The sequence below is a fragment of the Benincasa hispida genome, chromosome 11, assembly GCF_027475165.1.
Source record: "Benincasa hispida cultivar pf3 chromosome 11, pf3_genome.v1.1, whole genome shotgun sequence".
NCBI classification, from domain to species: Eukaryota; Viridiplantae; Streptophyta; class Magnoliopsida; order Cucurbitales; family Cucurbitaceae; genus Benincasa; species Benincasa hispida.
The window spans coordinates 33,620,298-33,638,741 of record NC_143488.1 but is presented as its reverse complement, the minus strand read 5'-3'; the positions used below and the strand labels follow the sequence as shown (position 1 = coordinate 33,638,741).

Below are 18,444 nucleotides of genomic sequence, written 5' to 3'. Positions count from 1 at the left end.
AGAAAGGACACCTGCCTCAACCAAAACTCACATTTGGAAAATTTAGCATATGACTTATTCGCCCTCAAAGTCTCCAAAATCTTTCGTAAATGCTCCTTGTGTTCTGCCTTTGTCTTGGAGTAAACCATTATATCATCAATGAAAACTATCACAAAAATGTCAAGGAATTCCTTGAACACCCTATTCATAAGGTCCATAAATACTACAGGAGCATTCATTAAACCGAACAACACTCCGATGAACTCATAATGCCTATACCTCAAACGAAAAGTTGTCTTGGGTATATCATTGTCCTTTATCCTCAATTAATGGTAACCCAACAGAAGATTAATCTTGGAGAACACTGTAGCTCCCTACATCTGGTTGAACAAGTCATCAATCCTGGGAAGTGGATACTTATTTTTTATAGTCACTTTATTCAACTCCCTGTAGTCAATGCAGAGACACAATGATCTTTCTTTCTTTTTCACAAATAACACTCGTGCACCCCAAGGTGACACACTAGGACCTATGAAAAACCATTATCCAGCAACTCTTGCAACTAAATCTTGAGATCCTTCTATTATGTTGGAGCCATTATATATGAAGCTTTCGAGATAGAAATTGTGTCTAGCTCCAAATCGATCATAAAATCCATCTCCCGATGTAGTGGAAAACTTGCGAGATCCTCTGGAAAACATCGGGTAAGCTCTTACTACTGGCTCTGAAGTCAAGAAGACCTCAGCCTCTCTAGTGTCCACAACACTGGCCAAAATACTCTAGGTACCTTGGTTAAACAACCTATTGGCTTTCATAGTTGAAATTTCTTTGGGTAGAACTACAGTTTCAGCCTATTTAAACTTGAAACTGGCTTCCGTAGGAGGGTTAAAAATCTCTTCCTTGCGAGAGCAATCTATACTAGCATGATTAGCAGCCAACCAATCTATGCCTAGCATCACATCCAAATCATGCATGTTTAGAACTATCAAGGTCACATCTAATGTATGATTTTCTATTTCTACCTGACATACCTTTATCTTTTCATTAGCTAACATGATTTCTCCTGACAGAGTAGAAACTGATATGACATACTCTAACGATTCTAATTCCAGCATGGTGCGCGTTACAAATGTTGATGATATGAATGAGTGAGATGAATTGAAGTCAAACAAAACTAATGCATAGTGTCCCAAGATTACCCTATTACTAATGATGACTCGAACCACCCTGATCCAAGCTCATAGGCTGACCCATGTTATCAAATATATTCCTCTTGGGGCACTTCTTAGATTTACTCTCTCTGGCCACATCGAAAAAAAAAACTTCAGTATCGGCTAGACAACATCCCCAATGACGTCTACCACATGTCGAACATAACATCTTATCCTCTTTAACAGCTACAGATTGCGAGCCCTGCTGCCCCCAATGTCGTGGAGCCCTGTCTGTGTTCGACTCTTTTATGGAGGCTCTGAAGGCCTCTAATCTATCTTCTTCTGACCTGAAGAGGATCTTGCTCCTTGTGATCTCATGTTCCCCACCCCTACAGTGAAATCTATTTTGGCTGCTATATGTAACACTGTTGCATAACTGATGGGTTCATGGGCTAGTACATGAGCTCTTAGTTCATTCTTCAGACCTTGGATAACCTCTCTATCTTATCCTCCTTTGCGGTCACCAACTTGGGAGAAAAATGAGATAGCTTGGTGAATTTTTGTCCGTACTTCGCCACAAATAAGACCCCATGCTTTAGATTCATGAACTCTGCCTGCTTATTATATCTCTTGTCAACAAAAAAAAGTACTATAAAATAGCTCTTTCAATTGATTCCAGGTAACCCGCCCTTCGTTGGTGTTGACAAAATTCTCGGCTTATTGCCACCAAATCTCAACATCATCAGTCAACATAAATACTGCACATTAAAGCTTCTGGTCCTCCAAGCATTTCATATAGCAAAAAATAGTCTCAATGGAGCGACCCATCAAAAGTACAGGGGCTATACTTTTTGAAGTCTCGTAAATGTTATGCCTCTACTGATAGGTTTGATATATTCTGATTCTGGACCTATACTAGAGGCATTTGGACTTGTGAAGGTGGTTCGGGCTATTTGCTCTGCCACAATGTCCTTCAGCTGCCCAATCATAGTCTTTGTGATTATTTCTCCTATTGCTGCAACCAATGTTGTATACTCTGTCGAAATAGTAGGTGAAATAGGTGTCTGCATAGGCTTAGTCGAATTCTTGGTCTGACCTCTTGTTTTCACTTCTTACCCCTCTATCCTAGAAAGGTCATGTGGTGGAATTGGATCTTCCGGGATGGAAAGGTTCTAATCCTCGGGGTCCTGCACCCCTGATGTGGAAAGGTCCTTAACAGGTGGGACTAGATCTTAGGAAACTTGAGTCCTTCCTCGGACTTTTCTTTTTACTCTTTACTTAGGTGTCATGTCCCATCATATACTCAAAGTTAAATTTTACTAAATTTCTCCTCATAAAGACATGTTTACTAAGGCATTAAATGAAACTATTCTCATGCAATACATACTGAAACTTTTACTTGTAAGACATACATGGCAATCACAAAGAATCCGTTACTAGGCCATAGAAACTATCTGGACTTACATAGTAAGTTAGTATACATAACCCAAAACATGGGCTCTGATACCAACTGTAATGACCCGGCTCCCTAGGACTCAAACGAGGTCGTTATTATAGACATGCATGCATACAGTTCAAATTGACATATTTTCATGACTTAGTAAAACCAAATAAATATCATAAAATAATTAACTTTATTAAAATAAATAACTGAAATTCATTTAAGAGGGTACCCTTAGAACCATAAAACAAAACTAAAAATTCTCTTAAAAAGTTTAAAAGCACAACTACCAAAACTCCAAGTTCAAACGTTGATACTAGAAATTTTAAAACATAAAATCCTAAAAACATTGAGCAGAAGCATATGACTGGTCCCAATGGCTCAATCATAGATTTCGCTTATCATTCTTTAGTGTGTTCTTACCTTTACCTTAAAAAAAAACATGAGAAAGAATGAGTATAAAATACTCAGTAAGTAATCCCACTACTAGGGTCAGGCTAGGCATCCATGTCCTCTAGATGTCACTCTCTAGTGGGACATGCATAAACCTCTATTTTCCATGGGATGACCATCAAGTGGATAATTGAACTCGCTCTACCGTAAGTGAGATGTACCCACATGTTAGGTTTTATGCCCTAAAACTCATAGATAGTAAGTGTTATTAATTGACTGTCATCAATAAAGAGTTATAGATATTAATTCAATAAATGTTATTGTGTTGTTTTTTATTTTGTCTTAATAACCCTAAATCCAATAAACTAACATCCAAGGTTACCTTATGAGTCTGAACTATATGTGGAGATATATAAGGATCAATGTTCAAGATACAACCTAAAAGGTGTATAGTATAGAGATGAGGATGGGTATCTTATCCTGGTAACACTATGGATACGACCTACTTTGTATTTGATACAAACACAATGATCTAACACGTTCGTGTAGGTGACATGCGAGTGGGGGTATCCTATGCAATGAGTTTGCATAAGACCGGACTGCAAAATAGTAACCACTAGATGTAATACTGTTGACTAGTTAGGTATTATTTCACTAAGATGGCCTAGGAAACTTAGTCTTAATCCTGAGTATATTATGAACTTCTGTTCATGAGGGATTGTCCTTTGATTTGTATAAGTGAGAGAGGCCAGTTCTCCAACTCAATAAGCCTACCATTTTGAGGACAAGACCGAGTGGGGAGCTGGGAACATAATAATAAAAAATGGAATTCACTCATTCGCATCTTCAGGTTAAGTAGATGAGTGTTCCCTTAAATGGTGTCTCCAGGACTTGAATAAAGGATCCTACCCTCACATTGGCTCGAGAGGAGTTTCTATTTATTGGTTAGACCATAAACAAATTGTTCATTGGAGGAGCATTAGTACTTAAGGAATCAAAAGTAACCCAAGGGTAAAATGATAATTTGATCCAGTTGGAGTTACAAATACTCGTGAAGGACTAACTTGCTATTATTAGTCTATATCCGTGGACACAAAAATATATCTGTAGTGAGAAGAGTGTAGTTGTGGGTCTTTAGTAGAATGTACCCACAATTAACGAATATTGATTAACTTGGTTAGTGAGTTTAGCCAATTAATATCATATCGTTGGAGCTTTTGATCTGTCTACCAGGTCTCCTTGTTAGCTCACTAAAGGATATTACAGACAATTGATTTGAATTGTTCAAATCAATTTGAGGAAATTGTATATTAATATGATTAATATGTAATTAATTATGGATGTGATCTATAATTCAAATTAAGTTGAAAAGAAACATTTGAATGAGATTCAAATAATTAATTCAAGTGAATTAGATTCACAAAAAATTAATTAATAAATAGAGAGGCGTTGCACATAGATATACGATATTTATGATAATTAAATATATACACGTTAAATTGGATTTAATGTATAAATAGTTATTTAATTAATGTGCTAATTAATAAAATAAATGTTATTTAATTAATTGTGCACAAGAAAAAATTGGAAAAAGACTTGGAGAAGGGGGTTGACCCTTCTCTATATAAAGTCTTCCTTATAGCCCTTTTGAAGCAAGCATTCATTGTGCAAATTTTTTCCTAAGCCGTAGAAAGAAATCATCTCTACCCTCTCAAAGATTTTTCCTCCTCACCCTTTTCCAATAGTTGGATACCACTTATCCTTCTATTGGAATCCTTGAGAATAACCAGGTTATTCTCGTGGTCGTGTTCAAAATTGTTCGAGGAGACGTTTGTGTTTAAGATCGTTGGAGGAGTCTTTCATTGAAAAATCGAAAGGATCGTTCTATGAGCTTGGTGAAGGGATCGAATCCCAAGCGGAAGCGTGTGATCGCCTTGCAATTTTATTTTTGATTTTACATAAACAAAATACGGTATAAAAATAATAACATAATGGATAAACAATCAAGAATAGCATGCATTTAAGAGAAGAAAAGAGGAAAGAGCTAAAACTTTCCTTTGTAAATTCTCAAATTCTTCACGAGTCCTGCCGCGTCTTCTCCGGAACGTCTCTTCAATGATCAAGGGACACCACCATAAGTGAAACCTTGTTATTCTTTAGGATCCCAAGAATTGGATGTGTGGTCTCCAAGACTTGGAAGAGGAAAAAGTAGTAGGGGAAAAAAGAGAGATTTTGAGAGAAGTAGTAGGAGACTAGGATTCAAAATTCTCAATTCAATTGTGTCACAAACATGGGCCATGAAGACCTATTTAAAGACAGGAGGGGTGACCCCCTTCTTCTAGTCTTTCACATTCCTACTCTAGTTCTAATTTAATTAAATAAATTTTATTTAATTAATTAGTCCAATAATTAAATAACCATATATATTAAATCCAATTTAATATATATAATTAATAAATAAATAAATAAACATCACATGTTTATTTATCTCTACTTCTAAAAAATTAGTTATTTAATTAATTAACTATTAATTAATCAATTAAACGACTATACTAAATCATATTTAATATAAAATTAATCAACATATAATTATCACATATTTATATGTATTCATCTATTTTATATTTGAATCTTACTCAAATATTTTTCTCTCTTAATTATAGATCACATCTATAATTAACCATATTATATTAATCTCATTAATATGCAACTGATTTGAAACAATTCACATCATTCCTCTTATATAACCTTTAGTGAGCTAATAAGGGGACCTTATGGACCTATAGATTAGAAGCTCCAATGATAAAAGATTAATTAATTAAACTCTTTAATTAAATTAATCAATTTTCATTAACTACCAGTCACTCCACTAAAGACCGATAATTGCATTCTTCACACTGTAAATTTATTTTGTGTCCACGAATACAACCAATCAACAGTGAGTCGACCCTTCATAAATTGCTCATAATTATACATGGGTCAAAATACCGTTTTACCCTTGTAGTTACATCTAACTCCTTAAATACCACAGATCCCCCTAATGAACAAGCAGTTTATAGTCCAACTATAAAGCAACGGCTCTCGAGCCAATGAGAGGTTGAGACTTCAATGTTCAAGACTTGGAATCAGCTATTAAGGGAGCAATTTATCTACTTTCCCTAAGGTCGAAAAATGAGTGAATTCCATCTTGTGTAGTTGTGTTTCAAACTCCTTACTCGGATAAGTCCCCAAAATGATAGACTTGTTGAATTGGCTAACAAGGCCACTCTCACCCATACAAATCAAATTGTTGCCCTCATAGATAGGAGGGGTTCATAGCTCACTCAGGATTAAGGTCAAGTCACCAATGGTCATCCTAGTGAAATGTAAGTCTCTTCTAGAAACGGTGTTATATAGAGAGACTATTCATTTCACGGTTTGGTCTTATACAAACTCTTGGTATAGAATACCCCCACTCGCATGTCCCACATGAACGATCAGGATCACATCATTTATAGCACTTTACAACAATTGTAACATCTACAAAGCAGGTCGTATTCGTAATGTCACCAGAACTGGTCTATACCTAAGAATACTAGTGAGATTAGGAGTTTTCATGGACTAGATGGTTTCTATAGGAGGTTCATTAGAGATTTTAGTTCTATAGTTGCAACACTTAATGAACCTATAAAGAAAAATGTAAAGTTTTATTGGGGACAAGTACAAGAACGTGCTTTCAACCATCTTAAAGATAAGCTATGTAATGTGCCTTTATTTGTCTTACAAAAATTTGAGCTAACATATGAAATTGAGTGTGATGCCAGTGGAATAGGGATTAGAGTTGTTTTAACGCAGGATCAAAGACCACTAATGTACTTCAGTGAGAAGCTAGTGGAGCTGCCTTGAAATATCCTACATATGATAATGAGCTTTATGCCTTAGTGAGAGCACTACAAACGTGGCAACATTACTTATAGCCAAAGGAGTTTGTTATTTATACTGACCACCAAATTTTACAACACTTGAAAGGCCAACAAAAGCTTAATCGAAGACATACAGAATGGTTGGAGTTCATTGAAATTTTTCCTTATGTGATACGGTATAAGAAAGGTAAGGAAAATGTAATTGCTGATGCGTTATCTAGGAGGTATGTTTTGCTAAACGTCTTTCATACTAGTTTGCTTGGTTTTGAACATATTTAGACACTTATTTTGCACCTATTGTTGAAAATCTCATGCAAAAACGTGTTGTGCCTAACTCTATGATGTTTGATGGGTTTCTGTTTAGGAAGAATAAGCTTTGCATTCCCACTTGTTTTATTCGTGAGTTATTAGTTAAAGAAGCGAATGGGGGAGGGGGGTTTAATGGGACATTTTGGAATAGCTAAGTCATATGACATGTTAAATGAACACTTTATTGGCCTAAAATGAGGCGTGATGTACATAAAGAGTGAAAGATTCATTGCATGTAAGGAAGCCAAGTCTAAGTCAAAACCACATGGTCTATAATTTCCTTTACCAACTCCTAGTGAACCATGGTTAGATATTTCAATGGATTTTGTGCTTGAGTTACCTCAATTTAAGAGAGGAAAGGATAGCATTTTTTGGGTATTCGACAGGTTTAGCAAAATGACATATTTCATTGTATGTAATAAAACTAATGATGCTAAACATGTGGTTAATATGTTTTTTAAAGATGTGGTAAATTGCATGGCATTCCTAGAAGTATTGTTAGTGATAGAGATGTGAAATTTTTAAGTCATTTTTGGAAAGTACTTTGGGAAAAGCTTGGTACTAAGTTAGTTTACTCCACTACGTGTCATCCTTAAACTGATGGACAAATTAAGGTAGTCAATAGGATCTTGGTGACTATATTTAGGGCTATAATAGATAGAATAACCAAAACTTATGAGGATTTTCTACCATTTATTGAATTTGCATATAACAAGGTTGTTCATAGTGTTACTAAATGTACACTATTTGAGATTGGGTATGGATTTAAACTTTTATCACCTATTGATTTGTTGTTTTTGCCTTATAACAAGGTTGTGAATTTTCAAGCTAATGAGAAAGCAACCACCACTCGGGAGCTATATAAAGAGGTTAAAGAAAGGATTGAAAAGCAAAATTCCAAGGTAGCAGAGAGGGTTAATAAACAATGAAAGCCTATGATATGTAAGGAGGAAGATTGGGTTTCAGTCCACCTTCCGAAGGAAAGATTTTCACATTAACGAGGTTCTAAATTAAACCCAAAGGAGATGAATAAATCATTGACAATGTCTACCAGATTGACTTGAAAGTGAATATGGTGTGAATGCTACTTTTAATGTTTCTGATTTAACTCCTTTTGATGTAGATAATGAACTATTCTAGGATGAATCCTTCAAAAGGGGGGAGAAGATGATATGAACCAGGACACTTTTGTGTTATCTCGAAGACCAATCACACGCTCAAGAGCCAAGAAGCTACAATTAGCGTTGAATTCTTACATACAAATGGAGATAAACTCAATTGAGGGGGTTCAAACAGCAACATTTGTTCAGAAGCTCTATAATAATTAGTTTCAGTTGATGCTACCAAATGAAACCAATTGCACTTATTTTAATTCCCATTTTTCTTAATTTGCAAACAATTTTTTTTCTTGGTATTTTCATTATTGGACCCATATTTATTTGGGTTTTTATTTTTTGATGTTTTGAGTTTTTAAGGGTTCCTATGAATGAAAATTCAGTCTCACCACCTTCTTTTGCAATTCTTGAATCAAGGTTGCATGCCAAAAACATTCAAATAAGTCTTATCACCTTGATTGTAGAGTGTTTAAACTTGGAGTAAGGAACTAATTCTCCTTATCTCTTGGTTTTCGATCAAAAGGTAATCCAAATCTAATCCTACCATTTTTGTTAAATTGATTAGTGTTTAGAATTTGATATTATGGATTCAACAATTGGGTTCCTAATTTTTAATTTTTAAGGCTTTCATATCATTTTTTAATATATATATATATATATACACACACACACATACACACCCCACAACATGAAGCCAAATCTTTAGAAGAGTCACCAATTTTTAATACAAAAATCAAGAGTAATTGCCACCATATCACAACAAATGAAGAACAACCGAAATGATAGAAGAAAGGGTGTCGTAAACCTCTCCATCAATCAAATAATATTTATATTCACCAAACTAACTTACCTATACTACTGAGTAGCATAAATGGCAAGTTCAAAGTCGAGCCACATAAAACTAAATGCATGAATTAAAGTGCAGGAGAGTACAGAGAAACTAAATGCAGCCATCCAATTTTGTAGGTAAGGAACATGATTTTAAAGTGTGTATAACAATAAATTGTGTACTTGAATCACAATTTAGAGGTAAATCAATATCTACACCACCTTTTTAATAGTTTAAAACTAAATCGATTTTCCAGAATTATAGTTTTGAAATGAAATGATACAAGAGGGCATCAAAAAAGGAACATTAAAGGTGTTAGTATTGAAATTTTAGGAAGTTTATTATTGTTAAATATAAAAGTTTAAATTTATTGAAAAGCTTCTTATGGTGTAGTCGACTTAATTAAAAGTAATAATAGATTAACGAAAATTTTCAATCTAAATGAAAACATTGTTATGAATATTTGAATTACATGAGAATATTCTAATTAGATGTCCTACCCCAATTCATTTATATTGGCTCTTTGTAACGTATATTCATACTTGTGTTGGCCAAGCGAAATCACGTGGAAAACACAAAATTTGGTTCTTGTTTTTTTGCTCAACAATATCCAATACCTTGTAGAAACAGAGGGATTATTTGGGTTGCAATGTTAAAAATTAAAACATGTCATATGGTCCAATACCCCGATAGAAAAATAGCTACATAATGCAGTTTCTTAATGCTTTATTTTTTACAGCAAATTGATAAACCCAATTTTTAAAATGTGAAAAGGATAAAAATAACTTCAAATGAGAAAATCAAGAAAACATAACGAATCTGAAATCATGTTTCAAAAAATGACCCGACAGTAAGTTAATAACGTACAGTGAATCTTCTTTTGAAAATCATTCAAAGATAAAATAAATTAAACCATAGGATACATACATAACATTTAATTAATTAATTAAAAACACGATTACCTTGTATTTGAAAGCAAAAAACAAATGAAGTGTGTTCATTCAACTTAGCCTAAAAATCAAATCAAAAAGAAAGAAAATGCAGTTCCAGGGTTTAACCAAAGATCTCTCATAAAGTAGTTTAATCTCTCTGCAACGTGAAGTCAGTCAAACAAAAGTGTGAAAAGATGCATTTACCATCATAAAACTGAAAACGCCCCATAGTAAAGAAAAAAAAAACAAATCTTGAGACAGATGAACAGCGGAAAATCAAGAAGATTAGGCCTACCAACTCAATAGTTTCCTAATACAATCCTACATCTAAAAAGCCTCCTAATCGAATAAGCTAAATCCCATGTCGTCGTCGCTCTCTTCCTTTGGCTCCTCCTGCACAATAGGCTTAAATGAACAAATCCCAGAAAAGGGGAAAAGGGGACAAATGAAACTAAATTGAAACAATAAGATTGGTTCTAAATCACCACCATGTCAATCAATGAAGGTGACAATTAAAATTAAAGTGTGCATTAAGTAGAAATTACGCTCATCAATGTTAAGCTTTCTATTGAATATCTTAGATGCATATTCCTAAACCACATTTTCTATGTTGCTAATCCAAGTTCGAAGGGATATTATGAATCACCTAATGGGTTAACTACGAAAATCTAAATCGAAGAAGCACGGCAACAGTAGAAACAATTTATTTGTTCTCCATAATTAACTGATTCAGTACTCAGAACTAACTGGTATTAGTATTAGCAACATACAGAATGTGGGTTATATGCGTATATTTGAAAGAGATTCTTATTGAAAATCGAGAGTTATTGGAAAGTTAGAGCTAGCAGAAGCAGAGAAGTATATTGGATAAAAGGGTACATACCTTCTTTTCCTCGACGGCAGGAGCGGCAGCAGCGCTAACGGCAGGAGCAGCTACAGCCACAGGAGCAGCAGCGCCACCTCCACAGCCAACATTCAGAAGAAGGTCCCCAATATTCCTCTTCTCCGCCAATTTAGCAAACAGGCTGGGCCAGTAAGATTCCACAGAGAGCCCCGCCGCTGCTATTACCGCTGCAATCTTTTCCGCCTAGACCCAATAAGCAAATTAATCACACATCAAACGAATCCAAAAAAGAAAAAAAGATAAATACACAGAAAGAGAATGGTTCTACAGTGATTGCAATTCCGTCATCGTGAAGAGCCAGGGCGGCGTAGGCGCAGGCGAGTTCACTGGTAGACATTGCGTAGGACCTGCGAATTAAATCAGAACAAAGTTAAAAACGATGGAGAAAGAAGCGGAAATTTGATATATGGAGGAGGAACATACGATGGCAGTCAAATGCAGGTACAGTGAGCGCTATAGGTCTGATTCTGAGTATATTATATATGAGCGTTTAGGGTTTTTCATGTTCCTTCGCATTGGGCCGACCCAAACTATAATTTTTAGGATTTTGGAAAACCGGAGAGACCGGCAAAATTTGGGAGGTCCCTTGAATTTATGTCACAAAAAATAATAATAATAATAAATAAATCCGGAAATAATAAGAATTTTGGCCAAACATGTGCCGCATACGTGACGTTCACTTTTATAATTTCGAATTTACCCCTACTATGATCGGCTAATGGTATTATTGAATACAATATAATTACTATAGTGTGTATCAATTCTGAATAAACCAAACGAATTCAAGAAAAAAATGTGGTGTATTTTTTGGACCATTTGAATTTCAAATTGAGAGTTTAATATCATATTTGATTTGATATAACCCCTTTTCAAATTTATTCAAAATGAATCAATATTTAATTTGTATATCTTCATTTTGATTTTAATTTATACTAGATCTTCAAATTTTACATTATCTTATTAATCTTTTTATTATTTTAAATTTGTATTGGTATATTTGATTCCAACTAAGATTTTATTCATTATTTTATACTTATTATCATCAAACAAATTGTATATTTCATTCAAATTTTCTCATTTTTCATTTTTTATCACGTTTTATCACTTGTTATCTTATTATATTATTATATCATTTTCAAATGTTTTATATATACTTCATTTTATAAATATCTAAAAGAGGTCCATCTTTTTTTACAAACAAGTAAGTAGTCATTTCAATCATTCTATTTTTGCCATAGCTCTACAATAAGTAAGGATTCTTTTTTATGGTAAATGGGATGAAAATTCACACTATCATGATTATCGTACTGTTGAGACTTATATTCTTTCAAATCCGTCATTCCAACAATTTATTATTTATATCCAATGTAAGCTTTTTCCATCTTCCAATTTCTCTGTATCTTATTTGATATTATACTAGGATGGTTCCAACTATTCGAATCTTATTCGGATTGTTGAAGATAAGGATATTTTTGTGACTGATGTCAGTTTTATCGAACTTCCCCTATAATGATTTATGTGTAGTTATTGACATCGTATCATCTAGTACTTCTGGAAGTACAATGTATTTGAATAGTGAGTTAGTAGGAACAGACCATTCCGTCCAACAGTCTGATCATAATACTACAATAATTGATTTCCAAGCTTCTAGAGATATAGTATATTTGAATAGTGAGTTACCTCGTCACTATTAGGGTTGATGCTCTAAATCTCGTAGGGTCCTATAGTTTGTCAACATTGTTGAACAAACACATTATATATTAAAATATTTTATATTTTATTCATTGTCTATAAATTATAAAATATTTTAGTTGCATTAACCACAAACCAATAAACTAACACCTAAGGTTATCTTTGTAACTTAAACGGAGACATACGGGTGGATCATGTTTAAGTGATAACCTAAATGATCTGTAGTATATGGATAAGGCTGGGTACCTTATCCTGGTGACACTACGAGTATGGCCCGTTTTGTAAGTGCTACAATTGTTGTAAAGTGCTACAAATGATCTGATCATGATCATAAATGTATAGACATGCGAACAGAGATATTCTATACAAAGGAGTTTGTATAGGATCAGACCACAAAATGTTTAGTCTCATTATATAACATCGTTCATAATAGAGACTTACATTCCATCAAGATGACCAGAGGTAACATAACCTAAATCCTAAGTGAGTTGTGAACTCCTGCCTATGAGGGTAGTTCTTTGATTTGTATAGGTGAGAGTGGCTAGATCGTCGACTCGACAAGCCTACCATTTTGGGGATTCGTCTAATTGGGGAGATGGGAATATAGCTACACAAGATGGAATTTTCCTTCCCTGAGGCAGGGGTAAGTAGATAAATTGCTCTCGGTCTGATTCTGAGTATTGAACAATGTGACGCAACACTCTCTCCTGGCGCGAGAGATGTTTAGTCATAGTAAGACTATGATCTATTGTTCATTAGAGGGATCAATGATACTTAAGGAGTTAGATGTAACTACAGGGGCAAAATGGTATTTTGGCCCAGCTGTACTTACGAGCAATTTGTGAAGGATCATCATTGAAAGAAATCAGACACGAGGATTTCCATGGCAGCGGAAGGATTGTTCCAAATTTCAATCGTATCTGAACATTAACAATTACAGTACACAAACAGAAACAACAGGATATGCGTAAAACATAAATTACAGCATGCTTTACTAAAGACAAAGGGAAAGAATTGACATAACTTTGAAGACTCGTCTTCAATACTCTTAATCATGAACGCTCAAACAACCAGTAACACTGCAACACTCGAACGCTCGTACACCACGAACTCTACACTGCACGATCACAACGAACTCGAACACCGTAATCTCCAAGTCAAAAATACCCCAAACACCATAAACGGCCTCCACATAACCTCGATTGTGTCGAGTTGAGTATGACACCACCAAAAACGTTACCTTGGTATTCTTAGTGTGAGAATCCATAAGTGTAGGCTCTATGTGGACTTGGCTAGAGGTAGAGACCGGAGGAGAACAATCGTGTAAACGATTGAGCAAGTGGGAAATGGCAGATGTCTATCGTATAGACGATGCCCAATCGTTTAACAAAATCTATATGATCATCTAGCTAAAGCTATGTGATCGTTTAGCTCATCGGCCAGTTGAGAGTCCATTGTATAGAAACTCTACACGATCGTTTAGTCTCTCTAAGCTATCGTTTAGTAAATCTTATTTACTTGACAGTCTTTCCATGAGAACTTTCCAAGATTGGAATTCTCAAATCAACAACTTGCAAATCTTACTAAATTTAGGAAAACATTTTTCCTTTTATCTCATGATTACCATGAAACCACCAATAACCTTCCACTCAATTGGTTATTAGAGAAAAAGAGATAATTATCCAATAATTAACATTATTATAAATATAAATAATAACCAACTTACTATACTATATTTATAACCTATAGTTTTAATATTTCATCTCATGAAACATATAAACCATAGCTTTTTTTCTATTCCATGGTCCTTAATGTAAATCTCATTTACATTAACCCTCTAGTAGATATATCTCATACATCATTCCGATCATATCATATATAATTGAATTACCTCTTGTCAATTTGAACACTTCAAATCAACACCAAGAACTGATCTCAACTTGAATCTATTGAGCTACCAAGGGGACCTTATGGACCTGTAGCTCAAAGCTCCAACAGTTCGTGAATAACTGATTAAACTCTTTAGTCACGAGATTCACATTCATTAACTGCCAGACACACCACTAAAGAACAACAACTGAACTGTCCTTACTACAGATATATTATGTGTCCATCTTAACCTATCAACATTGCGATAACCCTTCACAGATCGCTTGTAAGTACAGATCGGCCAATAACCGTTATGCCCCTGTAGTTACATCTAACTCCTTAAGTACCACTGATCCCTCTAATGAACATAAGTCATATTCCTACTATGACTGAGTCCTTTCTTCCAAAGAGAAGTTGTGGCCACTATGTTCAAGCCTCGGAATTAGCCCTTAAGGAGCAATCTATCTACTTACCCCTGCTTCAGGGAAATAGTGAATTCCATCTTGTATAATTGAGTTTCCAGCTCCCAAATCAGACAAGTCCCCAAAAAGGTAGGCATGTTGAGTTGGCAATCTGACCACTCTCATCCATACTAATCAAAGGACCGCCCTCAAAGGCAAGAGTTCCCAAAAAACTAAAGATTGGATGTCACTTATGGTCATTTGGGTGAGATGTAAGTCTCCAGTATTCAACAGTGTTATATATAGAGACTAGTCATCTCATGGTCCGATCTTATACAAACTCTTTGTATAGGATACCATGTCTCCACATGAATGGTCAGAATCTACCATTTGTAGTAGTTTACAACACTTGAAAACCCATACAAAGCGGACCATATCCGTAGTGTACCAAGATCAGGTATCCCACCTTAATCCTTATACTACAGACCTATTTAGGTTATCACTTAAGGCATGATCCACTTGTATATCTCATATACATGCTTAAGTTTACATACAATAACCATGGAGCTTTGTTTATTGGATATGAGTAAATGCTAGAATGAAATAACTCATATTTTATTAATAACAATGTGTATAATTACAAACAACGAGACTCTCGGAGAATTAGGACACCAATCCCAACAATTGTACTGTTGATTAGTTATATCCAATGAATACAAAAATATATTTGTAGTATAAAGAGTGTAACTGTCGGTCTTTAATGAAGTACCCGACAGTTAATAAATGGTGAATAATGTAATTAAAGAGTTTAATTAATTATCCATGTACCGTTGGGTCTTCAAGCTACAGGTTCATGAGGTCTCCTTGGTAGCTCAATAGGATTTAGTTAAGAATCAGTTTTTGGATTAATTTGAATTGTTCAAATTAATAGAGGGATTTAATTATATATGATATAATTAAATTGTTTCAATTATATATGATATAATTGTCATAATGTATTTGATACATTATAGCTTAATGGGAGAAAATAAATATTTGAATGAGATTCAAATATATTTTCTATGAATGAGATTCATAGTTGTTAAATTTAATATAAATGAGATTTATATTAAATGTCATATAATAGAGAAAAGAAACTATAGTTTATATTTTATGTTATACGATATTAAAACTATAGGTTATATGTTATATTTGATATAACATATAATTTAATATATATATATATATATATATATATAATATGATAAGTTAGTTATCATATTTATTTATATTATATTATTATTATTTGAATAATGAGGAAGGGGGTTACAACTCCCTTCCCTATCTTTTCTCTCCACCCACATCAGTGGGGTGGTTATGTTTTATGGTAAGGAGAATAAAAGAAAAGTTATCTTCTTCTTTTTCTTCTTCCAGAGAGATAAGTGTTGGATGTTGAGAGAAAAAGACAAAAGTGTTTTTTTGTCTTTTGAGTTTTTGTGAGAGAATTCTCAATCTTCTTCCTCCTTCACCTTAAACTTTTCCTCTTAACCAAAATAGTCAAAGCCCACCACTCCTGCATTCTCACCCTGAGAATACCAAGATAACATTGTGGTAGTGTTCGGTTTTTGTTCAAGGTTTATCTTAAAGAAGGTCTCCAAGAAGTTCGTGATATGTTCGGGGAAAACGTGAAGAAAAAGGTCTTCAAAGGTGAGGTTTCTTGAAACTCTTTTCTTTTAAAGTATATTGTAATATGGATTTAAATGTATATCTTATTGCTTATTTACTGTAAAACTTTTCATTCAATAATTATGGAATTTGATCGGTCCGCTTCTGCTCAAGGTTCTCCTTATTAGAGTTCCTTTAATTGGTATCAGAGCTAGGTTGTAGGTTTTTTATTCCAAACTCCATTCTTGTATTGAATCGTTTTACAGTAATGATGGGTTTTACAATTTGCATTCTATTTATGTGATGAATGGTTGTGGATGGATTTGTTGATGGATGTTTCAGGATAGAACTCTCTATTTAAGGCTTTCTTTATTTTTACAATTTTGGTTTGTAAAGGCTCCTACGTTTTTAGGGATTATTCTTGAAATCGAGTCTGTATTTTGTATGTTTGAGTTGCTCGTGATGTTCCAGGTTGCTTCAAAGAAGGATTGCAGAGCGTTGTTTCGATGGAGAAGACGAAAGAGAGGTTCCAAATTGTGTAGCTACAGCTAAACGATCGGGTACCTTTTGTTATGTAATCAGGTAGCTTTTGCTGCTAAATGATCGCATAGCTAATGCTACACGATATTGTTGCATTTGCTACAAGATTGCTTAGTTACTTGCTAAACGATCATGCGGTCTTTAGTTGCTCAACACATGGTTGCTTGCTACACGATCGCGTAGACTTTCATGCTCATCGCATAGTCATTACCTACACGATCGCATAGTCTTTCATGCTCATCATATAGTTGCTCGACGCATGGTTCATTTGCTACACGATTAGCTGCAAGGTGGTCCTTTGAAGGGTGGTTCGATTCGAGCGATTTAAGTCCCGGTTCACCTATTCCGAATCGGTTGACTCAAATTTTGTAATAGTTAGCCTTTTGTTTTATCTTTTGAGATGTTCTATCCCAGTCTATCAACTTTTAGAATAAATATACATATGATGTATATTTTATATTATATGTCATAATGTATGTCATATAGTTTTAAAACCCACCATAGGTTATGCATTTATGTTATTGCATCATTTTATATTGTAAGTGCTATGATATATGAATATGCATGATTTAAATTACACAAAACATGCTCATGCATCATATGGTATAAGTGTTATAGTATACATATGCATGGATTATAGTATATCCACGCATTATTATATTATAAGTGTTATAATATATGGTTGAATGGATGTATGGAATGTATGCTATAACATGATTCATTACTTAGTTATATAAATGTTATATATTAGTAATGAATGTATATTGCATCAAGCATGCCATTACCTTAGGTTAATTTATAAATGTTATAATTAACTAAAGTATGTCTAGTATGCAATAGTTGATGGAACACGAGACATACGCAGTGGAATAAGGATCTAATTACACCCTAATTTCTTTTAATTAAAAGGAAAATAGCATGCAAATATAGGAAAAAACAGTAAATTAAAGGTATATAATACAACCTTTGTAGCTCACGAAAAACTCTTTTCCTTGCTAAATCTCGATTCGAACTCTTCCAGACCACCACTAGAGTTTACCCTATTCTCTGGACTCAGAACCAGGTTATGGGACCCGGTGAATGAAGGAATGAAAAGGGGAATAAGTGGTGGTTCAAAGTTGCACTCGTCATCATGGATGTTGCGGTAATCATCCGTATGCGTCCATCACATTGAAGTTGCACTCGTCAAGCGATTGTGGTCATCATGTAGAGTTGCGGTATTAAGCGAATGTGACCATTGAATGATTGCGGCTACGCAAAAATGCAAACTAATGGGATCAACGCAAAGTAGGTGGAATGAACGCATCAATGCATCTACCTCGAGAAAATCCCAAAGATGATGT

At 34.4% G+C, this 18,444-nt stretch overlaps 1 protein-coding gene across 1 annotated transcript; it reads right to left on the bottom strand.

The window, feature by feature from the left end:
* Positions 1-10,163: 10,163 nt before the first annotated feature.
* On the bottom strand, positions 10,164-11,531 carry LOC120091360 (large ribosomal subunit protein P1-like). The gene is made up of 4 exons (XM_039049358.2): positions 11,379-11,531; positions 11,224-11,302; positions 10,935-11,138; positions 10,164-10,444 (listed from the first exon to the last, which is right to left on the bottom strand). Exons 2-4 carry the CDS (start codon positions 11,290-11,292, stop codon positions 10,391-10,393), a joined length of 327 nt encoding a protein of 108 aa, XP_038905286.1. The 5' UTR covers positions 11,293-11,302; positions 11,379-11,531; the 3' UTR covers positions 10,164-10,390.
* Positions 11,532-18,444: the final 6,913 nt, after the last annotated feature.

What these genes read in the sequence shown, in the direction of transcription:
- LOC120091360 (XM_039049358.2), bottom strand. Translation starts at nt 11,292, where the DNA reads ATGTCTACCAGTGAACTCGCCTGCGCCTACGCCGCCCTGGCTCTTCAC. An exon ending in ATGACGGAATTGCAATCACT is followed by an intron (nt 11,139 to 11,223) that starts GTAGAACCATTC and finishes TATTGGGTCTAG; the next exon opens with GCGGAAAAGATTGCAGCGGT. An exon ending in CTGCCGTCGAGGAAAAGAAG is followed by an intron (nt 10,445 to 10,934) that starts GTATGTACCCTT and finishes CCTATTGTGCAG; the next exon opens with GAGGAGCCAAAGGAAGAGAG.